The 23,187-nt window shown below is 36.0% G+C and overlaps 1 protein-coding gene across 13 annotated transcripts in view; it reads right to left on the reverse strand.

Annotated features, from left to right (window-relative positions):
* Positions 1 to 23,187, reverse strand: part of DOCK7 (dedicator of cytokinesis 7) — a 205,118-nt gene that overhangs the window by 75,393 nt on the left and 106,538 nt on the right. For 12 of the 13 annotated variants that reach the window (XM_032844881.1, XM_032844877.1, XM_032844886.1 and 9 more), the window contains exons 15-19: positions 17,435 to 17,552; positions 14,056 to 14,126; positions 10,173 to 10,311; positions 9,110 to 9,211; positions 2,195 to 2,281 (exon numbers count right to left, since the gene is read on the reverse strand). In XM_032844881.1, the coding sequence (XP_032700772.1) occupies positions 2,195 to 2,281; positions 9,110 to 9,211; positions 10,173 to 10,311; positions 14,056 to 14,126; positions 17,435 to 17,552 (517 nt within the window). Of the gene's footprint in view, positions 1 to 2,194; positions 2,282 to 9,109; positions 9,212 to 10,172; positions 10,312 to 14,055; positions 14,127 to 17,434; positions 17,553 to 23,187 lie in introns of those variants that run through there. The other variant, XM_032844890.1, reaches the window with a different exon arrangement.

Here is a 23,187-nt window from a genome sequence, read left to right on the forward strand (position 1 = left end):
TTGTTTTAAAACATAATATAGAGGTTCTTGGTCTTACTTTTCCCTACTTCACTGCAGAAAAGAGTTAACATAGCAAGCTGCTATCATTTGAAAGACCAGCTTACACAACTGATCCTTGGATGGCATCTGGGAACTTGGATTTCAAGAGACTTCCAACTGATAGGGGACAATTCACCATACCTAAATCGTTTGTGCAAACAATATGCTTTACACTGAAAACATGCTTTCCTTCTGGGAATCAAGAATTTTGGTATGTGATAGGCAGAGGGTGCCTATGTTACATCCTATAGTAAAAGTCCTGGGAACTAAGTCTCTAATGAATGAGCTTCCCCTGGTAGACAAGATTTCATACATGCTGCTTCCACTCACCCTATGGGACTCTACCAGGAGAGGATCTTGGAAGTTTGTGCTTTCTTTCCTGTGGACTTGATCTCTTTTCCCTTAGTCAATTCTATTTTATCTTTCACTAAAATAAATCACTGCTGTGAATAGGACTACATGCTGGGTCCTGTGAGTTCTGCTAGAAAATCCTTGAACTTGAGGGTGGCCTTGGAAATCCCTGTATACCTCCCCTTCCCTTTTCAAGTTGAATTCCATTTTAAACACTTGCCCCTTCTCGCTCTACATTTTCTCCCTGGATAATCACTCACCAGTATAGTTTCAGCTATCACTTTACTCTGCCACCTTCAATGTTACACTTGAAATTAATTACAACTGCCTTGGGGTATTTTTATCTGAAGTACAGAGGCACTTCAAACCCAACAGGCTCAAAAATAAACTCACTATAGCTCCAGAATCATCTCCATAATCTCTCTTAGCATGCAACCAAATTTACTTCTCTCATCTTTCCAATTCAGGTTAGAAATCACCAGCTACCTAGACTCTAAACTCTATGGCATTCAAGGTCCCTCATAACCTGTTATCAGCCTGGTCTTCTTTTCTCATCTATCACAATTTCCCCACACACCATAAATTATATTCATACCAGATTGCTTGCCTGTCCTTATACTACTATCCCTTTGCACTTGTTTTTTATCATCTGAATTGCTCACCCTCTCTCTGTATGATAAATGTCTACTTATCAATACAACATCTCAGTTCCCAACAGAGCAGACCACTCTCTACTCTTCAAAGGACTTCATGCATACGTCTAACACAATACTAACTTCATTTACTGCAATTATTTTTACACTTTCCCCTATTACACTGTAAGGTCTTTGAAGGGAAGTTCCTTTCCTGACAGGTACCAACATCCCTGACTCCATGAAGCTTACAGCCTAATGGGGAAAGAACCAACAAATAAATGCATATGTACATACACATACATACACACATATTACACACACACACACACACACACACACACACACACAGAGTGAAAGAAAGGAAAAGTGCAAGAGTACAGATTAGAGCTACAGGCAGTAGCAACTACAGGTAAGATGATACAGAGTAATGGGACTGCTATGTTTAAGAGTCTTCAGGAGGGGGCATCTGAGTGGCTCAGTCAGTTAAGCATCTACCTTCAGCTCAGGTCATGATCTCAGGGTCCTGGAATCAAGCCCCACTTCAGGCTCCCTGCTCAGCAGGGAGTCTGCTTCTCCCTCTCCCTCTGTGTGCTCATGCACTCTCTCTCTCTCTCAAATAAATAAACAAAACTTTTGAAAGGCCTGAGATATGCAGAAGTCTTACTGAAAAGAAGTACGTGTCAGAAGGGACGTATTCCAGCTAAAGAAAGATTAAATATACAGGCTTTGAGGAGAGCCTGGCATAGTCCAGATAAACAGTAAAGAATATAGAGCAAATAATCCCTAGAAACTCTTACCATTTGAAATATATGAGTCTATGAGGAATAAAAGAGTCTATGAGGATGATGGTTTTCAACTCTTAATTCTGCAATGTATCAGACACTTACATTAAAAAAAAAAGAAAGTCACTGAATTTTCAAAATGAAGATAGTGACATTTTGAAGAGCAAAAAGTTTCCTTATGGATATTAAAAGGCCTTGGTTAATTCCTTTAAAAAGTAACTTCTAGGGTGCCTGGGTGGCTCAGTGGGTTAAAAAGTAACTTCTAAATTTAAACTTTCTGATATATAGTCCCGTGAGTTACTGCAGATAATGAAACGGATATAGGTACTAGACAAGTATGTTCATTCAAGTGAAAATTGATAATAAAAATTATTAAAACTCACTTACTTGTGTATGGATAGATGAAACAGCAACAACTTCAACATTAAAAACACCTTTGTGATTATCTACCCATTTCATGCCAGGTAGAGGAACCTATAAGATAGTAAATATTAAATATATTAAATAGAATGATCACAGATATTTAAGTTGATTAGAAATCCTGAAAACAAAAAAATTATAATACCTCAATGAGAAAAAAAATCCTGTGGAAATATATTTTTAAACACTGTAAATGAATGTAAAGCTTTTATTTCATTATTACAAAGTCACTATTTCTAATAAGAGAATTAAAAGGCTCAAGGAGGAAAGAGCAGAAAATATACAGTCAAAATTCTATCTCCCCAAAGACATACCCCTTTATATCACTCCAACTCCTCTGTGCACATGTATTTTTAAACACACTCTACCCTTGCTTAGTTTATATAAAACATTCTTTGGAACCTGTTTTTCACATGCTATATTATAAATCTCTCTTCATGTCAATATATTCATATCTACAGTATCATTTTAACAGTTCAAAATATTTTTTCTTGTAAAAAATGCTTATTTTGTTTTAATAAGGCTATAAAATATTCACAGCAAAAGAATTCTGTTATAAGGATTAGAAAACTTTTCTGATATAAATTGGTAGGAATGTTTATTAAATTTAGATCATAAAGTTACCTTTAAAAAGAGTACCTCACTTCTATTCCTCCTGCTAAATACAGCTGAAAACCCTGAACATGATACACAAAATAAACAATGAAAGGTAGAAAGAAGAATGCAAATGACTAGGGACCTCGGGATGTGAGGAAATAAAAAGTAATGTTTCCTGGGTTTTATTTTTGCCTCACCGATCCTAGATTAGGTGCAAGAGAAGCTGGCAACCCAGAAACACCAAAAGGAGTTGACAAAAACAAGCTCCAAAAGAAGCCTGCTCTCTCTAATCAAAGTCAACAACTGCCCTACTCTGGCCAAACGCAAGGAAACAAGTTGCAGCCCCACCCCTCCTCCACAGTCTGAGTAGGGAGCGCAGGTGTCCACCCTCAGCTGGCTGTAATGAGGTGCCCTGATTCCCGAACCCACCCCCACTGGCTGGTATCAGAGAAGACAGATGGAAACTGGTCCCAGCCCAGTGGTAACAAGTACCCCCACCAACTGTGGTATCAGTGGAAGTCAAGCAGGGAGCAGTACCAAGGTGTCCCTTCCTCCTCACATATAGAGACGTGTCAGCAGAGGTCTGGTGGGGAACCTGAAATCCCACCTCTAACCATTAATAAGCACCCTGAAATCACAGCAGAGTGAGGAATGTGAACCTTTACCTGTTGCACGAATGTGGCAATAGTGCCTCCCCCTGCTGCTAAAAACCTAAGGCTTAAATAAGATGAGGTCATAACATAATACCCAAGAGGTCTTCAATAGAATAAAAACTCTTGCATCACACCAAGAACCAGAAAAATCTCAAATGAGAAAAGGCAATCAACAAACACGAAGATGACAGATGCTAAACTGTCATTATTAAAAAAAAAAAATAAAACAAGCTTCAACAAGCAATTACAAATATCCTTGAAATAAATGATAAAAGTCTCAAAAAAAATGTTTTAGAGATTTCTTTCCCATGGTTTCATTTTTTTATCACATGTAGAAAAGAAAATCAACTAATAATACAATCCCAGTGTCCTGGGATCATCTAGCATCGGGCTCCCTGCTCGGCGGGGAAGCCTGCTTCTCCCTCCCCCACTCCCCTTGCTTTTTTTCCCTCTCTCCCTGTGTCTCTCTCTGTCAAATAAATAAAATCTTAAAAAAAAAAGAAAAGAAAAAGAAAAAAAGAAATTTTATAAAAGAAAGATGGTGCGTAAATCCAAAACTATTTAAAGCAAGAATAGTACTAGCTCTTTCAACCCCAAACACTTGTTTTCCGCTTAAAAAAAAAATAGGATACACAAATAAAATGAATACCGACTGCTTTAAATATAGTGGTTCTTAAAGTCGGATAAACATCATCTGGGCCCTTGTTGAAAATGTCCATAAACAAGCCCCAACCCAGATGTCCTGCATCAGAGACTCTGGGCGTGAAGTTCAACAGCTGGCCTTACAACTCCAGGGGATTCTGACGCATGCTAAGGTAAGAACTACCGTCTTAAAATTCTAACAAGCAGCATGGCAATAGGAATGCCATAATACTGGCAAACATTTCTTTAGCACTTTTCATGTGCTTAACATGTAGAACACTAAGTGCTCTACAGACTACTATTGTTTAATCACCAATGTACCCTTTCTTATAAGCTTTAATTATTCTCAACTCAGAGATGAGAAAATTCAGGCACAGAGAATATTTTAGTTGGCTTGGACTGCCATAACAAAATAGCATACATTGGGTGACTTAAACTACAGAAAGTTATTTTCTCACAGTGTGGAGACGAGATGTCCAAAATCAAGGTGCCAACACGGTCAGTTTCTGGTGAGAAATCCTTCCTAGCTTGCAGACGGCCACCTTCTCACTGTGCCCTTACACAGCCAAGACTGAGAGTGCTCTGATGTCTCTTCTTAAAGCACTAATCATGTGGCCTCACCCTCCTGGACCTCATCTAAAACTTATTTGAACCTAATTAATTCCCACAGATCTCATCTTCAAACACTAGGACAACTGGGGGTTAGAACGTCAACATATGAATTTGGGGGTTGCAATGGGGGGGATGAGGTGGGGAGACAGAATTCAGTCCCTAGCAGAGAGATTAAGAAACTTAGCTGAGGTTACAACTAATAAATGGTGAGGCCAGGAGTGAAACCCTGAAAATAATGACATACTCAACAAAAACTTTAACAATCTTTACCCTTCAAAAGTTAACCTTGCTAAACTTGATGTGTATTTTCTAAACGATTTATTACCCCATTACTGATGTGTACCTGAGGTGTGAGTTTGGTTGTCACTACACTGTTTTTGTATTTTTATTATAAATGTCCTGTTGGGCGGCGCCTGGGTGCCTCACTAGGCAGAGCGTCCTACTTGTGATTTCGGCTCAGGTCATGGTTTCATGGTTGTGAGAATGACCCCTGCATCAGGCTCCATGCTGGGTGCGGAGACTGCTTGAGATTTTCTCTCTCCCTCTCAATGAATGAATGAATGAATGTTCTACTGGAATACTGAGGTGGGATATTGAAATCTGTATTACTCCTCTTAACTACTGCATCACTGCATGGTGATGCAGTGGTGCATCCATGCACCAGAATTTAATTAAGTATTACATTCTTGGTTGATCCATGTAATTTTAATTTTTTATGTTTTGTTAATACCAATAGTTCTATAATTTTTTCCTTTTTTTAGACAAAAACAGAATATATCTTAAAATACTACAAAATATATGTTAAATAACTTGAATTTAAATAAAATAATTTTTAAATAAAAATGAGGGGCACGTGAGTGGCTCAGATAATTAAGCATCTGCCTTCGGCTCAGGTCATGATCCTGCAGTCTCATATCCAGCCAGCACTGAGCCCCACTCCCTGCTCAGCAGGAAGTCTGCTTCTCCCTCTCCCTCTGCTCCTCCTCCCCACGTCCCCACCCACCATCCCGTGCCTCCCCTACCCCGGGCTCCTGCTCTCTCTCGCTCATTCTCTCTCTCAAATAAATAAAATCTTTAAAAACAGTAATTAAAAAAATATTACAGTCATACATTGTATACTTTATAGTGTACAATAGTGTTAACAGTTAAATACATCTATGTTGGCATGCCATGTCATGACTATGCTTGGTACAACCTGGTATGCTCTTTGTAGAATAGAGGACATAGATGTATCAACTGCATTCAACTAATGTAGTTAAAATTAAGGAGCTCCTCAGGATGTCACAGATTTAGCCCAACTCTAACCTAGGTCAGAGAAGTGAAATACTCCGTGAACTCGGGCAAATGAGGTATTAAAAATACTTTTTTAAAAGGTTGCTAGGTAATATCTTTCACTGCATGTCACTGGTGGTCCATCACAAAATGGCATTCAAGCCTTGGAATGGGAGGAACTATGGCTGGATTTGGCAAACACATTTGTGTTTCACAGCCCAGAGTCCTTCCTCTCCACACGCCAGTGAAATGCTTGCCTTCCCCTAATGGTGGAATGGTACCAGGGAGATGCAGAGAAATGGCCAATGTTTCTGTGAGGAAGAGAACACAACAGATATTCCTCACTGCCAAATGGCTAATCACTTTGAAAAACTTTATATGGTCTCAACAAAATTTTCATTTTTTAGTTTTTGCTAGTATCAACAATCCTGTAACTTTTTAAATTCATACAACAAATATTTACTGAGGGCTCTAGGCAGTTTTCTAGATAAACATAAGGTCTGGTCTCAGGGAGCTGACCATTTCTTACAGAGAAAAATAAGGAAAAAAATAAGATAATTTCAGATAGTGGTAAGTATTAAGTAATACAATTAGATTAAAAATGATAGAATATATCAACAGTTTGGTAGAGGGAAGGGCTGGAAATTCATGAAGTAAGCAAAGACCTCTCTGAGGAGGTAATATTCAATATAGAACTCAGATAATGAAAAGAATCCAGCCATGTGAATTTCAGGAAGAGGAAAGAAAATTCAAAGGCCTAGAAGTAGGAAAAAGTTTAGAAGAAGCTGTAGGGACACCTGGGTGGCTCAGTTGGTTGGACGACTGCCTTCGGCTCAGGTCATGATCCTGGAGTTCCGGGATCGAGTCCCGCATCGGGCTCCCGGCTCCGCGGGGAGTCTGCTTCTCCCTCTGACCTTCTCCTCACTCATGCTCTCTCTCACTGTCTCTCTCTCAAATAAATAAATAAAAATCTTTAAAAAAAAAAAAATTAAAAAAAAAAAAAGCTGTAAGTGCAGAAGAAGGGGCTCAGTGATGCTAGAAGATGATGTTAAAGAGGTGGAAGATCTCAGATCCTTTGGATATTTGGAGGTCATGGGGAAAAACCTATATTATATTTTAAGTACAATGAAATACCAGCAAAATATAGATACACTATGTAAACATTCTATGTGATCATAAAGAAACACTAAGTCTTGGCAATATTATGCTGAATGAAAAAAGCAAGTCCCCAGAGGGTTATATACAGTATAATACCCTTTCCATTAAATTCATAAAATAAGTAAAGTAAAAATGTATTGTTTAGACATACATATACCACAATTAAAAACTAGATGTAAGAGGCTAGCTTTCAAAACAATGTGAATGCAATTAATGTCATGGAACTGGACACTTAAAAATGGCTAAAATAGTAAATTTTATGTTACGTATATTTTAATCACAATTTTTTAAAGCATCTGCCTTTGGCTCAGGTCATGATCACCGGATCCTGGGATTGAGCCCAACGTTGGGGGGGGTGTGCGAATCAGTGCTCAGCAGGGAGTCTGCTTCTCCCTCTCTCTCCGCCCCTGCCTCTGCTCCCTTTCTTCTCTCAAATAAATAAATAAAAATTTTTAAAAATACAAAAGCTTAAGCACTTAATCACGTGTGAGTCATAGTATACATCTATAGTCAAATTTCAAATTACAACTACATTCTTTATATATGAGCATACACAGCACAGTAGCTAAAAGAAAACCATCAGCTTCCCTTTAGAAAGCTGACCTTATATTTGCAAATCAATTAAGAATGCATAACTTCCATAAAATCAGATTTTGTTTTAAAGTTATTTCCTTTGAAATATATAATGTAATCCCTGACAGAATACTAGCTGATTTTACTGAGAAGTCCTGGAAAACTGAATGAAAGGTCTGGCAGGGAGTAGAAGGGGGAAGGAGGGGAAGGAAGGAGTCTTCTTTCTTTCCTACTGTCTTTATTCATTCCTTTAACAGATACTGACCCCCCGCTGTGAGCCACGCACTATTCTAAGTACTTGCAGAGAGAGCAATGCACAAGAAAAAGTCTCTACCTTCCTGGAATTTCTATTCTGTAGATAATAAACAAGTTACATGAAGTATAAAGTCAATGATAAGTATTATGAGGACAAAGCAAAGTAAAGGGATTAAAAAATGGTGGAGGCTGCACTTGAAACAGAACACTGAGACACCCTCTCTGGAGAGGCAGGATCTGAGAGGCTATTGGATGAAACGAAGACCCCGGCCTGGTGACGGAGCACCAGCCGCAGAGGGAAGAGCAAAGGGCCAGACATGGGCTTCCACTCTGCACACCTGAGGAACAGCCAAGGTGCTGTGCTGCGCGGCTAGGGTAGACGAAGTGACAGAGAACAGTAAGAGAGGAGGTCGGAGCAGGAGACTTCTGCTGCCTCTGTTTCTTAAAAATAAAAACAATACAAATTTATTTGTGAATATTTTTTTGAGTTCTATTCTAAAAAAAAAAAGCCACCAGGAGAACACTGCCAAGACATAGTTCAGATTAATGCATACAAAGAGTCACATTCAAATCATCATGTGACAGTTCTCTCAAACAGCACTTTGGTTTTTGAATAGTGGCTACTGATTCTTGATTGAGATTTCTCCAGTGTTTTTACTTCTTTCAAGTCACAACCGTTATCAACACAGCTGCTAGTGTTTTTTGTATTGTGTGTTTACAGCTACTTTATTTCACCTACATGATCATCAATTATAAAAATATTCTAAAAAATTGGTTTGTTTGTACTCCTTCCTCGACTTCAGGTGAAATGTTGTCTATTAAAAGAAATACTCATTTATTTAAAGCTTCTCATGTTACAATATGAAAATTCTCCAAATGTGCCTTTTAAGTTTGTATTTCATATACGATCTTGTTTTTAAAATCAATACACATTGATTAAAAGCTTTAAGTATTCTACAGAGTAATTTTAATTCTAAGAGAATTATTTATTATATTTATCTATACTTATTATACTTATCTATATACTTCTAGATAGAATAGTAAGGTCACATTTGAGAAAAACACTTTTGTAATAAAAAATTCATTTAATCTGGAGAGTTTCACCATGAGAGATACTGACCTCAGGAGACAGTACAGAATAAGCCTGTGGTGGTTTTTCCAGTGATACTGGTAGGCAAAACTGCCCAGTCTTTAATCGTCCATTCTGAAGCATTGGTATCCACTTTTAATTAAAAAGGAAACAATATTAAGTTAAATATGTTTGTTACAAAAGGAATTACTTGGAAAATCTGTTTTAAGAACTTGGTATGAGCCAGATTTGTCTCATACCACCAAACACCAAAGGGATTTAATTAGGTAATAATAACAGGTTTCATGATTTCTCTAAAGAAAAGCTTCCCGGACAATATTTTATTAGGGAGGATCCTTAAAACATTATTATTACTAACTAACCATGCAATATTTAAATCTTCAGATGGTCCTTATTATCCCAGAAAAGGCTGGAGTGGAAGAAAAAGGCCACAAAGTGAATCCATTTTAAATGGGGGTAATTGTGCCATCGTATACAGGGAAAGGTCTGACTACATGTGAATGTTGATGACAAAAGTAAAAAGCATGAACATAAATTTATTTTGACGGTGAGCAAAATTCACTCATAAATTGCAAAAGACAAAAAAAAAAGTTAGTCAAATGTCAAATGTTTTCTCTTTTGGGTAGCAGCATGATTTTTCTGACAAAGTTATGATAACACATCATGACCTCCATATCCTTCCCCTTAGGCTTAACTTTGTAATTCAATCATAATGATTTTCAAAAAATACTCAAGAGTTTTAACTGCCTTTAATCAAAGCCAAAAGAGTTTTAATGACCAAGGGTCTCTTTTAATCATTTTACATTGAAACCATTCTCTTCCGAAGAACCCTTAAAATTAATATATTTTATACTGTATTGTTGGGTAAACACATAATAATCAGGACCAACACGTAAGTATTCACACATGTTAGCTAATTAATTACATTAGTTAATTAAATTAATGAGTATTTTATTATCCATGATGACTTTTCCTAACCCTTATGGGGAATCAGATAAGGAATACCCAAGTAATACTGAGCACCAACTATATCTCAAATACTGTAATTATTTTTAAGATCAAAGAGCTAAATACTAAACAAAAATATACTTACTGTATATCCAACAGGAGTTTCAAGAGGAGTATTTTGTTTTTGTTGGCAACTAACATGATAAAAAGTAAAAAGCAAATGATGGTGGTCAGTTAAAGTAGCAGGGAGTTTAACCTTGATTTCTTCATGGAAATCAGGAGACCTTCATACAAACAAAACAAAACAAAACAAAACAAAACAAAACAGGTCAATAGTCAGTAATTTGTTCAAAATAAGTAATTATTCCACTGGTATATTTGAGTAATTTTTTAATTAATTTCAGGATTCATGCTTAATTTTTCTTCTAGTATAAAGTATTTTTCTCTATTCCCAAACTTTAAGTAACTAACTCTTATTTCCAGTTGAGGGAGCTGCCTCTGTTTCTGAAATTTCTCATCCCATTTTTATTAATGGGCTGGTTAGTCCTACTATTTTAGAATTCATTATTAATCCCCACCTTGATGCCAAGATCTTTATTAGATTGGAAATTATACAAAAGAGCAGACTAGGCAAGACTTTCTATACTCTGATACACATTACACGGAAAAAATAATAAGAGTCTTTTATAAGTAGATTTTTAAAACCATGCCATAAAATTTTTTTTACTATTATAGGAGTGCAGCTTCATGTTAAAGATTAATATCTTTTTGTAAAAAAGAAAAAAACAAGTACCTCTAGACAACTTATTATCAAGTTGGGCTCTCTATGGAATATTTTGTATCAATTAAAGAAGCAGATGTTAACAAAACATAAACTAATGTACTGACAGCTCAGAAAAAAGAAACAAACAGAAAAGAAAAAAATCAGGGAACACCTACAAAATGCATTTGTCGCACAGTTTAGAAGTGCTCCCAGCCACTGTTAAGAATACAACCAGTATCATATTTGATGAAACCAATGGCATTTTCACCTCAATATCCATTGAGAGTGGTCCCTAGGACCATTTTTATAGAAGTATTGCTGCTATTTATGATATAGACTTAAAAAGGATAGAACCTCAGCATTCCAATCTTCCATATTCAGTTAGTATCTCTGAGAGTTGTATTCAATGAAAATTCATCCAAACCATATGGCTCCAACTAATTAAAAGTGAAGGCTATTCCACAAATTAGGAGCTCTTTTTCCTCTGATGCTAGTAAGTCTAATATCGTTCCATTTCAAATAAGCCTCAAAAACACTAACAACTGTAGATCTGATCACAGAAATATTAGGTAGATGAGGTTTTTAATACCTACAAGAAAGATAATTAATGCTAGCCATTTGAGAATTTGATGATTCTGGTGAATAGAAAATGCTATGCATCTTATTACTGATCTCACTAATCATCACTGAATTATGAGACAGTTGAATTTACTAACAATGTTAGACAGTATTGTCATTTTAATTCTACTAATGCAGAGAATAGCAAAAATAAAGATATATCCACAAACTGAGATACTTCAAGAAATTACTTCCTTCTTTATCAGTATCTTTCCTGGTACTGAATGTTCTAGTTCATTTTTTTTTTTTTTCTGAAATCATACTATGTGGAGGCTTTTATGAAAAATCAAGCATCTATGTGTTATTCATCAACAAGTACTTTTAATTGTTCACCCTTATGCTAAGTACTGTGCTATTTTTGTGGTGGTTTTACAGATAAACATGAAAAAATAATTACCCTCAAAAAATATATAATTTAGTAGAAATATAAGTAAGATACACATATATCAGTAGCAATGCTATAAAGCAGGGGTTGGCAAACTATGGCCCATAGCCTGGTTTTGTATAGCCCAAGAATGATTTTTATAAGTTGTTAAAAAAAAATAAAAAGAATAACATTTGACTTGAAATATTACATAGAATTCAAATTTCAGTATCCATAAATAAAATTGTATTGGAAGACAGCCATGCCCATTCATTTGCAACTTTACTGATTGTCTATGGCTGTTTTTGCACTATAACAGCAGGGCTGAGTAATTGCAACAGAGACCATATGGCCCACAAGCCCTAAAACAAATCTACTGGGTCCTCTGCAGAAAAAGTTTACCAACCCCTGCTATAGAGCATATAAGGTTAAGTGCTTCAAGAAGAGAGATGAACAGATTATTTCAAGTTTTGGATCAGGGAATTGTGTTTAGGAAGACTATATGACATGGGCCTTAGAGAATGAATAGGAGTTCAATCAGTACAGGGAATCGGTATTATAATAGAAAAAGAGATCCAAGAAAGGCCCAGAAACAGAAAAGTACAGGATATGTTTGGTAATCAGGCAAAAAGAAAATCATCAAGATGTAAAAGATATTAGAGAAAAGAAGGAAAGCAAGGATGTTTTAAATTCTGAGTCAAAGGAACTGGAAAAATTGTGGTACCGTTACTAAAAATAGAGTCAGAGATACAGTCCATACAGTCCAGAAGAGAATCAGGGAAAAACATACGGATATTGAGAAGTCAGCAGGGCACCCTGAACATCCTAACAGACCACTAAAAAATATATGTCTGCATCTCACAAAGAAGGTTATGACTGAAAATAAAGAGCTGGGAACAATCCACATAAAAATAACAGTAGTAGCATTTTCACTGACTGTAACTCTGAGAAATACATAAAAGATTATTTACAGAGAGTAAAGTATAGAAAAAGAAGGTTATGGGTGAAACCTTAGTGTTTTGCATGGAATGTCCATACTCCAAAAAAAAAAAAAAAAAGGAAAGAAAGAAAAATTAGACTAATTACCAAAAACAAAAAACAAAAACAAAACAAAACCTGTCCACAGAGATGGGAGGAAACAATGAGTGTCATAAAGTAAGGGTGAGAAAGAATAAAGTTTTAAGGAGGGCAAGGAAAAACCATGCTATACAACAACAGTGAAGAGAGACCTTTGTTTTGTTTTTCAGGAGACTTAAGCTTTTTTTTCTATAGTAAGAGATGGAGCCAGGGAAGCAGACAAGAGAAGGGTTAAGTGAGTCACACTCTGAAGAGCAAGAATGAGACTGGAGGAAAGCAGAGGAAAAAGACACTGAGCCAGGTGTGTGCCCCAACTGCCCTTGAACCAGAAGGAAAGGCAGATCCATGCAGAGATCATCAGAGGTAAAGAGGTAAAGAGTAGACAAGTGGATTGTTCTCAAGTTGGATGATCTCAATCCACTTACTAAAGTAGGAATGCTAAGAGTAAGGCAAACAGAGAATAAGTAGGAGCTAGAGAAAGGAGGAGAAAGGCTTAAAATACATCCTGCCAAAAGACAGAGGGTAAAAAAGCGATGACAAGATTACCAAAGATTAGTGGGGCTGAAAAGAAGATGAAATAAAATAAAATGAATTCCTGGAGCCTGATTATATGGATAAAATGACGTCAATTTGTGATCATCTTGATTGGTAGAATTTTGTGATTTTTCTCCAATAGCATTCAATAATCAATGGTAGAATTTTGTGATTTTTCTCCAACAGCATTCAATAATCAAAACAAAAAGAAAAGAAAGTAAGCAGAGATGAAAAGTTATCCAAAGTTAAAACTTTCTGAAAGAAGTAAATTGGAAAGGTCCTAAGTCAAAGGATTATTGGATTTTGAGAATACTACCAATGTAACTGACTAATGGCTATAAGCTTAGTAAAGAGTTAAGTAAAACTACAAAGTGTCCAGGGGAAAATAACAGGGAAAGTCCAAAGGACCAGAGGCCACAATGATAATCAATAACCATATAATAAAAATGAAAGGGTCAGAGAATTTGATATGAAAGATGTTTTGTGTATAAAGTCTTATATTTGATGTCTATGGAAAATATGCATCTACAGGTTGAAAATTATAACTCTGATGTCAGCTGTCTTGAATTTGCACATTCAGTGCAGCAAAGCATTTGGTAAACACACTAACGTGAGTGCTAACAATGCCACTGAGAAGTGAGTAACTTTGAAAGAAATATTTGAATTCAGTACCTGTTATGATATACTACGGCTGTATAGGCTTCCTTTGAAAATTCTGAACAGCTAGATTTACCAAAGATTACCTGTAACAAATAACAGCATGTTGAAACTTTGTTGTAATAAATGCTGGATGTTCATATCTATGTAAGAATTTGTCTGATTTAATAACTACTGGAGAACAATGGGCAAAATCAGCCCAATGAAGAACAATGTGCCTACTGACGCTCATTAATAAATTCAAATGCTTAGTTGTAAATTTCTTTTCAACTACAGACCCATCTGACATTCAAACATTCGAAAAGTTTCTACCCATTATATTATCTTTTTCTTAAAGAAGGTGAAGAATTCATTTTAAAATCTGGATGTAAAATATCATTTGGAATTTATGTAAGAAATATGGTTTTAGAATGGTAGTATATATCTACTATACAAATTAGTGGCTTCTCCACTAAAACAGTAATCATTCTGTAAATCAAATATAAATTATTTATAAATAATATTTAAAAATTCTATTTTAGGTCAAGCTATGTATCCTTTGCTTCCAGTATTCCTTACAAGCTACTCTATAAAGAAGGAGGAGCATCATTCTCATATTCTTTTTAACGTGTTAAAAAAAAAAAAAACACCACAACAAAAAAAAAATACAATACAATTGGAGAAGGATTAGAGGTAAAATAATTCAGCCTTGTATATCTGCCTCTTGATTTCTAATAGCAATATCATAGTTAATTAGGACAGCTGATTAGAGAAATGGCTTATGATTCCTATGTGAGACAGTAAGGCTTGCAATGTTATCTAGCCATAAGTTAAACTCTTACGTTTGGCCAGCCATCGCTACATATGCAGAAATAAGTACATGGACATGTTATCACACTTCCATCAACACAGCTGGTAAAAGAACTCAAACTTTATATCTTAAACAAAGGGATTAATTAGTACCATCCGTAAATAAAAAGAACATATTAATAGATATTTGTGTTTCTTTTTCTAACAGTTCCAGCAGGTCCTTTTATTTTAAGGGTGTATGAAGGTGCAATAATTATGACTCTCCTAAATAAATCTACTTTCATCAATTTGCTAAGAATACATTACCAGGTTTTTATAAAATGTTGTTCCAATGCCAAAACTTGAAGTTTATGATTTTATCATATCAATGTTATACGATCAAGAAATTATCTTAGGATCCATTTGAGTAGTCCTTATTTTTTAAAAAATTAAGCCAAGACAACGTGTCTATGTTTCTATACTTTCAACCAGCCACTAGGATAAACATAAAAGCATTATATTTTCATATGACTAATAATACACAAGCAAAAGAATTGCAGTACTTTTTTTCCTCCTGAGAAATTATCATTTTTCACAAAGTATCTCATTTAGTTTCATAACACGAATGATAAAAAGTAGAAAGTGTTCCTTTTTTTAACCATTTGACAGGTATTTTTAACCATTCACCCATACAGACTGAGCATCATTTCTGTGCCAAGCACTATGACAAGCATTAAGATATAATCATGACATGGCCCCTGCCCTCAAGGAGCTCACAATCTAGTAGACAAGATGAAGAAATAATCATATAATCTTAAGGTGATAAGGCCCATAAAAGAAATGAGAAGATGCTATGGTAGCACCAAAAGAGGGAGTGGTCTAACTGCCACTGTGGCTGGATGCAGCTGGAATTCTGTAGAGGAGGCCATATATATGCTAAGATAAGGAAGAGTTTGTTAGGCAAACAATAACAGCAGATTATTTTACATATAGTACATTTGCATTAGCTCATCCATATGGCAATTCACATAACAAAGCACCGATTTTCACAATCCAGTATCTTTTCATCAACTGTGATAGTACATTCATTTCTTCAGCAGAAATAAAAAACTAATAAAGAACATGAAATGCTAATTCCAAACCACAAAAATAAATCCTACATTTATGAACAAATATTTATTTAGCATGTATGATATACAATGATCTGAAACAGCTGCCATAGATAGAAGAATACAAAGATGAATAATTTGAGCTTGTTGCTGTCAAGATCTATAAATTCTGATGAAATGGACACAACAGGAAAAGAGAAAATACACAGCTTTCTTAATAAGTAGAAAATCAGAACTTGATTTAATGACTGACACAGAAAGCTAAAATAAAACTCTGTTAACAATGCACCTATTCTTAAGCTCATTTTCATTCCCCTATTCTCAGAGGCTGAACATCTACAGTGACAGTTGTGCTCCTACTCTATATGTTACTAACTTTAGTTGAGCCTAAAAATCTACTTTCATGGAACTTGCATGTGTTTCTCAGAATGTGCATTAATGTCCCACAAATCCTAAATGACAATCTGGGCAATCAAGAATCTCCCCAGTCTGGCCTCAATCTAGTATTTTTGACTTATCTTACATCTCGCTGGCTCACTGGTAACTCACCACTATACCAATATTGAAGGACATTCTCCAACTGGAGAGAGCTGCTTTCTTTCCCCACTGTCTAAGACCCAATGCCATTTACATTTACCACCTTTGGTTTTAGTTCAGATATACCTCCTCCAGGTGATACCTGCCTATTACCTCGGCAAGGCACTCTCTCCTACTAGTGTACATCAATGCCTTTGAATCCCCATAGCAATCTTCTAATACTTAGCAAATACCTTGGTTCTCAATATTGGCTGCAAAATGTAATCCCTTGGGAAGATTTAAAAGTACTGATACATGATTAGTTCCCACCCCCAGACATTATAATTTAATTGGAGTAAGATTCAGTCTGAGCACTGGTATTTTTAAAAGCTCCCTAGGTTAGGTATAATACGCACTATTAGCAGGATTTCTTAACAAACATGGGGAAACCGACACATATTAGAATCATGTGGGGAACACTTCCAACCTATACCACAACCTCATACGTTTCATTCTAAAGGAGAAGAATCAGAATCACAGATGACAAGAATAGGAAAAAAAAAAATTGTGCTTTCTTAGAGTACCCTAGGTGATTCTGTTCTGATCCTCTCTTAAAAGTCACTATTTTAGAATTTTATGTGTTTATCTATATCCTCTAGGTTATGTATCTTACTCATCTTTGTATCTCTGGGAGTGACTAGCATATACCAAGTCCTCAATAATTAAGACTTCAATATGGATGTGTTGAATCACTATATTATACACTTCAAACTAGTATTACACTGTATATTAACTAACTGAAATTTAAATAAAAACTTCAAAAAGACTTCAAGTAAATTTGTATTATCTCTACAGGAAGTAATGCAGTTAGAAACTTGATTTACAAGATCATACTAATTTCCAGTTTAGAACTGCCAACTAAGTAATACAACAGCAACAACAACAAAAAAGTCTATTTGAACCATATATGAAGAACAGGAAAAGTAAAGAAAATTTCTTACCGGCATGGCATTGCTTGGATCCTCCCCATACATGAACTGTACTTTCACTGTAATATTTCTTGCAGAACCTTGACGATTGGCAAAATTGAGACTCTGAGGGTATATGTAGAGAAGATTTCTGTGAAGGCAACAGTATACATGATAGTGAATATATATCTAAAACTGGTATGTATAACTGCATGCCACAAAAGAAAAGATGGGATAAACACCTTTTGCTAGCCCCTAAGCTATTTTCACATCCAATCATTCAAAACAGCCATCAAATATACCCCAACTTTGCAGATGAACTGAAGCCCAGGAAACTTAAGTGAGGTTAAGCAGCAAAGCTGAAATCAGAATATAAGTCGGTCAGTCTTAAAAACACAAGTTCTTTATTCTACAAGAGGATTCTGGGAAATGACTATGGACTAAACCATTATTAAGAAATTAATTGCAGGGGCACCTGGGTGGCTCAGTAGGTTAAGTGGCCAACTCTTGATTTTTGGCTCAGGTCATGATGTCAGGGTCATGGGATAAAGCCCCACCTCCACACTCAGTGGGGAGTCTGCTTGAGATTCTCTCTTTCTCTCTCTTTTTGCCCCTCTGCCCCTCCCCCTCTGCCACACGTGCTTGTTCTCCTCTAAAATAAATAAATCTTTTTTTTTTTAAAGTTCATAATGTATTATGTTAGTTCCTCCAAGCAGATATAAAGTTGATGACAGTTACAGATGAAACTTTTATATAAATATCAAGGATTTAAGAGGTGTAACATTCCACAGTATATGTTCAAAAACACATATGACAATATGCTATGTGTAACAGTATTTGGTAGTTGCCATAAGATAATCACATATTAGTCTGCATTTATTTTACTTCATGTCCAGTTCAAGATCTTGCATCTCACACAACTTTAATAGTCCCTGCTGCCACCACAGAGAAGATAAATAATTCAAGAAAAGACACCAAAAGAGAGGGCTAAAAAGATAAAAAAGAAAAGATACAGAATGAGAATTACTTACTGAAGACTAGCGCTGAGAGCTTATGAGCAAGACTTCAAGTATAATAAAGCCCTGCTAAGCAACTGATGAAGCAATGAAAACAGAGGTCAAAATTTTCTGGAACATGGTAGGGCAATACAGAAATTCTACATAAACACAACCTTTGACCTAAGAAACATGCCTTTAGTCTAAGGAGATAACTACACACATTTACAAATGGATGTGTTCAAAAAATTCACTATAACATTTTTTTGTAGTAGAGAATAATTACAAATAATTGTGAAGAAATATAATGTTCACCAGCACAGTTCCAGTTAATTAATTTAATATATTAATAAGAAGAAATACTATGGAGTCTGCAAAATGACAATGTGCAGCAATGTTACTGATGTAGAGATACCCAGCATGTTAGATGAAGAAAAATAGCAGGTTCCACAGCAGGATGTAAAGTGGCATATGCTACCTATGGAAAATTGTGAAGAAATAATAGCTGAAAATTTCCCTAACCTTGGGAAGGAAACAGACATCCAGATTCAGGAAGCCCAGACAGTTCCAAAAAATAGGAACACAAAAAGACTCACACCAAGCCACATCATAACTAAAATTTAACAGTTAAAAAAAGGAGAGAATCCTAAAAGCGGGAAGAGAAAAACAACTTGTTACACATAAAGGGAATCCCAATAAGACTGTCAGCAGATCATTCAGCAGAAAATCTGCAGGTCAGAAACCAGTGGCAAGATATTTTCAAAGTGCTGAAAGAAAAAACTTTCGGGGCACCTGGGTGGCTCAGTGGGTTAAGCCTCTGCCTTCTGCTCAGGTCATGATCTCAGGGTCCTGGGATCAAGCCCCGCATCAGGCTCTCTGCTCAGCAGGGAGCCTGCTTCCCCCGCCCCCACCCCGCCCCTGCCTGCCTCTCTGCCTACGTGTGATCTTTCTCTGTCAAATAAATAAATAAAATCTTAAAAACAAAAAAACTTTTATTTAAGGACACTGTCCCCAAGAAAGTTATCATTCAGAAGTAAAGTAGAGACAGAATTTTCCAGACAGGCAAAAGCTAAAGCAGCTTATCATCACTAAACTAGCCTAACAAGAACTATTAAAGGGAGTTCTTTAAGCTGGAATTAAAAAAAAAAAAAAGAAAGAAAGAAAGTGCTAATTTGTAATAAGAAAACATGAAAGAATAAATTTTACTGGAAAGATAAATATATAGTAAAAGTAGCAGATTAATCAGTTATAAAGCTAGTATGAAGGTTAAAAGACAAAAGTAGTAAAAATAATAGTTAAGGAATACACAAGATACAAAGATGTAAAACACAACATCAAAAACATAAAACATGAGGGATGGGATTAAAAGGAAGAACCTTAAAACTCTATCAAACTTGTTACTGACTTAAAATACATTGTTCTAGATACAAGTTGTTATGTGCAAGCCTCAAGGTAACCACAAAGCAAAAACCTATAGTGGATACACAAAAAATCTTTTTTTAAAAAAAGGAAAGAAAGAAAAGGGTAAAAGGATATTCTTGGTTAACAGTGAAGGCTCTAATTCCTTTTTTACACTTTCCCATTTTGTTTGAATTTTTTTATAGTAAGAACACATGACCTTTATAATTAGATAAAACAATAAAGTAAAATTTCTATGGGGGGAGGACAGAGATGTATAACAATAAGCATACAATCTAAAAATCACTAAAGACATGGAGAAGAGTCAGTTGTAGTCCAAACAGTCAAAAATGAAAAAGGCAAATATGGAAATGTTATAACTCAGTTTCCTAATCAAAAGAACTAAGGAGCAAAGAAGGCTATGACCAACTAACCACTGAAGTCATCAAATAAAATTTGCACATGAAATATTTATTGACTCCACACACCAAACATTAGGTACCATGTTACATGCAAGGGAAATAAAGGAAGATTAAGAGGCCATTCCTTGGTCTTGAGGAACATATAGTCTAATGAGAGAAATGCCCATAAACAGACCACTTCACAATAATGTTGTGTTGTGAGAGAGGTATGCAGAAGTTATGGGAAGAAGAGATACTAGGTTGGTTGTGGGGAAATCTTTTCATCTTCTACCTTTGCAATATATTTATTGAAGAAATGGGGCTATTTTTGTGTAATTTTTCTAGAGGCTAGAATTTACTGATTGCATCCCTGTAGTGACATTTAACACATTCCTCTATGTTTTCTATAAACTTAGAGCTGGATCTAGAGCTTTGGTCATATTTAGGTTTGAGGGTCTTTTGGCAGGATCATTTCATAAATGGTACTGTGTCCTTCTATCAGAAGGAAAATGTCTGGTTGTTCCTCTTTTTGAGCAGTTAGCAGATGGTGATCAATGCTTAAATCTATTAGCCCCATTAAGGGTTGCCAAAAGATAATAATTCCATCAGTCCTCCTTTATTTAATAGCTGGATTATCTCTATGAAGAGTACTTTTCCTCATCTACTATTTGCTTAGACAGTGGGCCATTGTATGAGACACAGGAATAAATGCTTTCTTTTCCATTATTTACCAGTTTTCAAAATAAGCAGTTGGTGGATTAAAATCTTCTAAGAGAACTAGTTCTTATCTTTAGCATCATCTATAAACTCATGGACCAAACACATTAATGAGTTTTAATACACTGCAGTTATTATCTTCACTGATGTTCAAATTGTCCCATCTTTGGCAAATGAAAAGGCAATTCAAACTGGCTTGTAAATCCTTGTCATTCACGGATTCATATACTCTTTGATGACTTCTTGCTATCTGCTATATAACAAGATGTTCCAAGGTTTCTCCCAGGACCCAGAATCAGCCCTTTCTCCAAGGAGCTTTGGTTCTCTGAATGAGAAATGTTTTTCCAAGCTATAATCTGGGCACTCATTACTCACTGTTCCTAGGCCACTTAAGTAGAAAAAGTGAGGGGAAAATGTTTGGGTTTTTTTTTTTTTTTAAGACGTATTTATTTGAGAGAGAGAGAGAGAGAAAGAGAGAGACTGAAGAGGGGAAGAGCAGAGTCTTAAGCCAACTCTGTGCTGAGCATGGAGCCCAATGTAGGGCTCAATCTCACAATCATGAGATCACGACCTGAGCCAAAACCAAGAGACAGATAATGCTTAAGTAACTGCATCACCCAAGCATCCTGAGGGGAAACGCTTTTAAAAAGCATTCTGAGTACATACTGATATTGCAAATTCCAATTCAAGACACCAAGGTTTTTACTTAACCCTTTCTATCTTCCATCTCCCTATCATTTTTCTTATGCTGAGAATCATTCTGAAAGATCTAAACTATGAGAGAATTAGAATCTCACATAATTATTTATGTGTGCTATTCCAAGAATGGAGTCTTAAGGAACTCCAAGATACTGTGGCCATCCAGCAGGGGATGAGACTGTCAAGAAGACTGAGAAGGAACCCAGAGATAAGTAGAAAACCATGAGAGTGCAGTGACACAGAGGCCAAGAAAAAAACAATGTAAGAAGAATTAAACAGTTAAGGGATGCCTGGAAGGCTTAGCTGGTTAAGGCTGGACTTGAGCAGAGCTCAGCTCTTCATCTCAGGGTACTGAGTTCATGCCCCCTGGTGGGCTCCACACCTGGCGTGGAGTCTACTTAAAAAAAAAAAAGAAGAAGAAGAAAAAGAATTAAACAGTTAAATGCCAAACACCAATCAGGGGCCAAATGAGATAAGAAATGAAAAAGATCAACTGGACTTCGCAACATGAAAGTTACTGATAACATCGGGCTGAAAACGCATAAAAGTAGGTTAAGAACAGGAAGTTGTTAAGAAAATTAAAAAAAAAGTGAAATTCTGAAATGTATAGCTGTAAAGAAGAGAAAGATTATTCAACAGTTGGGAGACAGAATACAGGGATTTTGTAAGCTTTTTAAAATTGGACAGCTTTGAGTTTGATTAAATGATAATGAAAAGAATCCAGCTGACACAGTTTGCATACATTAGAACAAGAAAGTAAAGATTCTTGAAATAGTAGGAGAGAACGGGATCCAAAGCACACGATAACAGATTGCCCTTTATTATGTTTGTAATTCCTCATTGTAACAAAAGTTTGCTGAATATGCAGAGTGCTAGATACTAAGAATATAGAGATAAATGACAAAGTTCTTGACTTCACTAGCCGGGAGGGAGAACTGGACGAGCAAATAATTATAATGTGGTATGGTAAGTACTACGACAGAATGTCATTGGAGCCCACAAGAGAAACTGAGGCTGAAGAATCTGCCCATACGTTTCAATTAAAAAACTGTACATAGAACAGACCTGCAGAACACACAGAAAAGCAAAACACACTATGCTGTCCCCCACACCTCAAAACCTCTACATTGTCATTACTGCTGTCTAAGTTTTGTGGACATGGACATGACTGGACTCTTCACATCTTTCAAGTCTCAAAAAACCTAACCTTAACTTCCACTCACCATCACATCCCTTTGTTACTTCATTCACAATTATTTTTTAAAGATTTTATCTATTTGACAGAGAGAGATCACAAGTAGGCAGAGAGGCAGGCAGAGGGAGGGAGGGAAGCGAGCTCCCTGCTGAGCAGAAAGCTCTATGCAGGGCTTGATCCCAGGATCCTGAGACAGTGACCTGAGCTGAACGCAGAGGCTTAATCCACTGAGCCACGCAGGCACCCCTCATTCACAACTCAAACAATTTGCTTAAAACAATCCATAATTATCTTGTTCATCTTCATATTATTTCTTGTTTATGTATCTCCTTTATAGGTAGGCAGGTAGGTAGGTAGATAGGGCCCAAATTGAGGAGGGCA

The sequence above is a fragment of the Lontra canadensis genome, unplaced genomic scaffold (assembly GCF_010015895.1).
Source record: "Lontra canadensis isolate GAN:19392208 unplaced genomic scaffold, GSC_riverotter_1.0 scaffold158, whole genome shotgun sequence".
NCBI lineage: Eukaryota > Metazoa > Chordata > Mammalia > Carnivora > Mustelidae > Lontra > Lontra canadensis.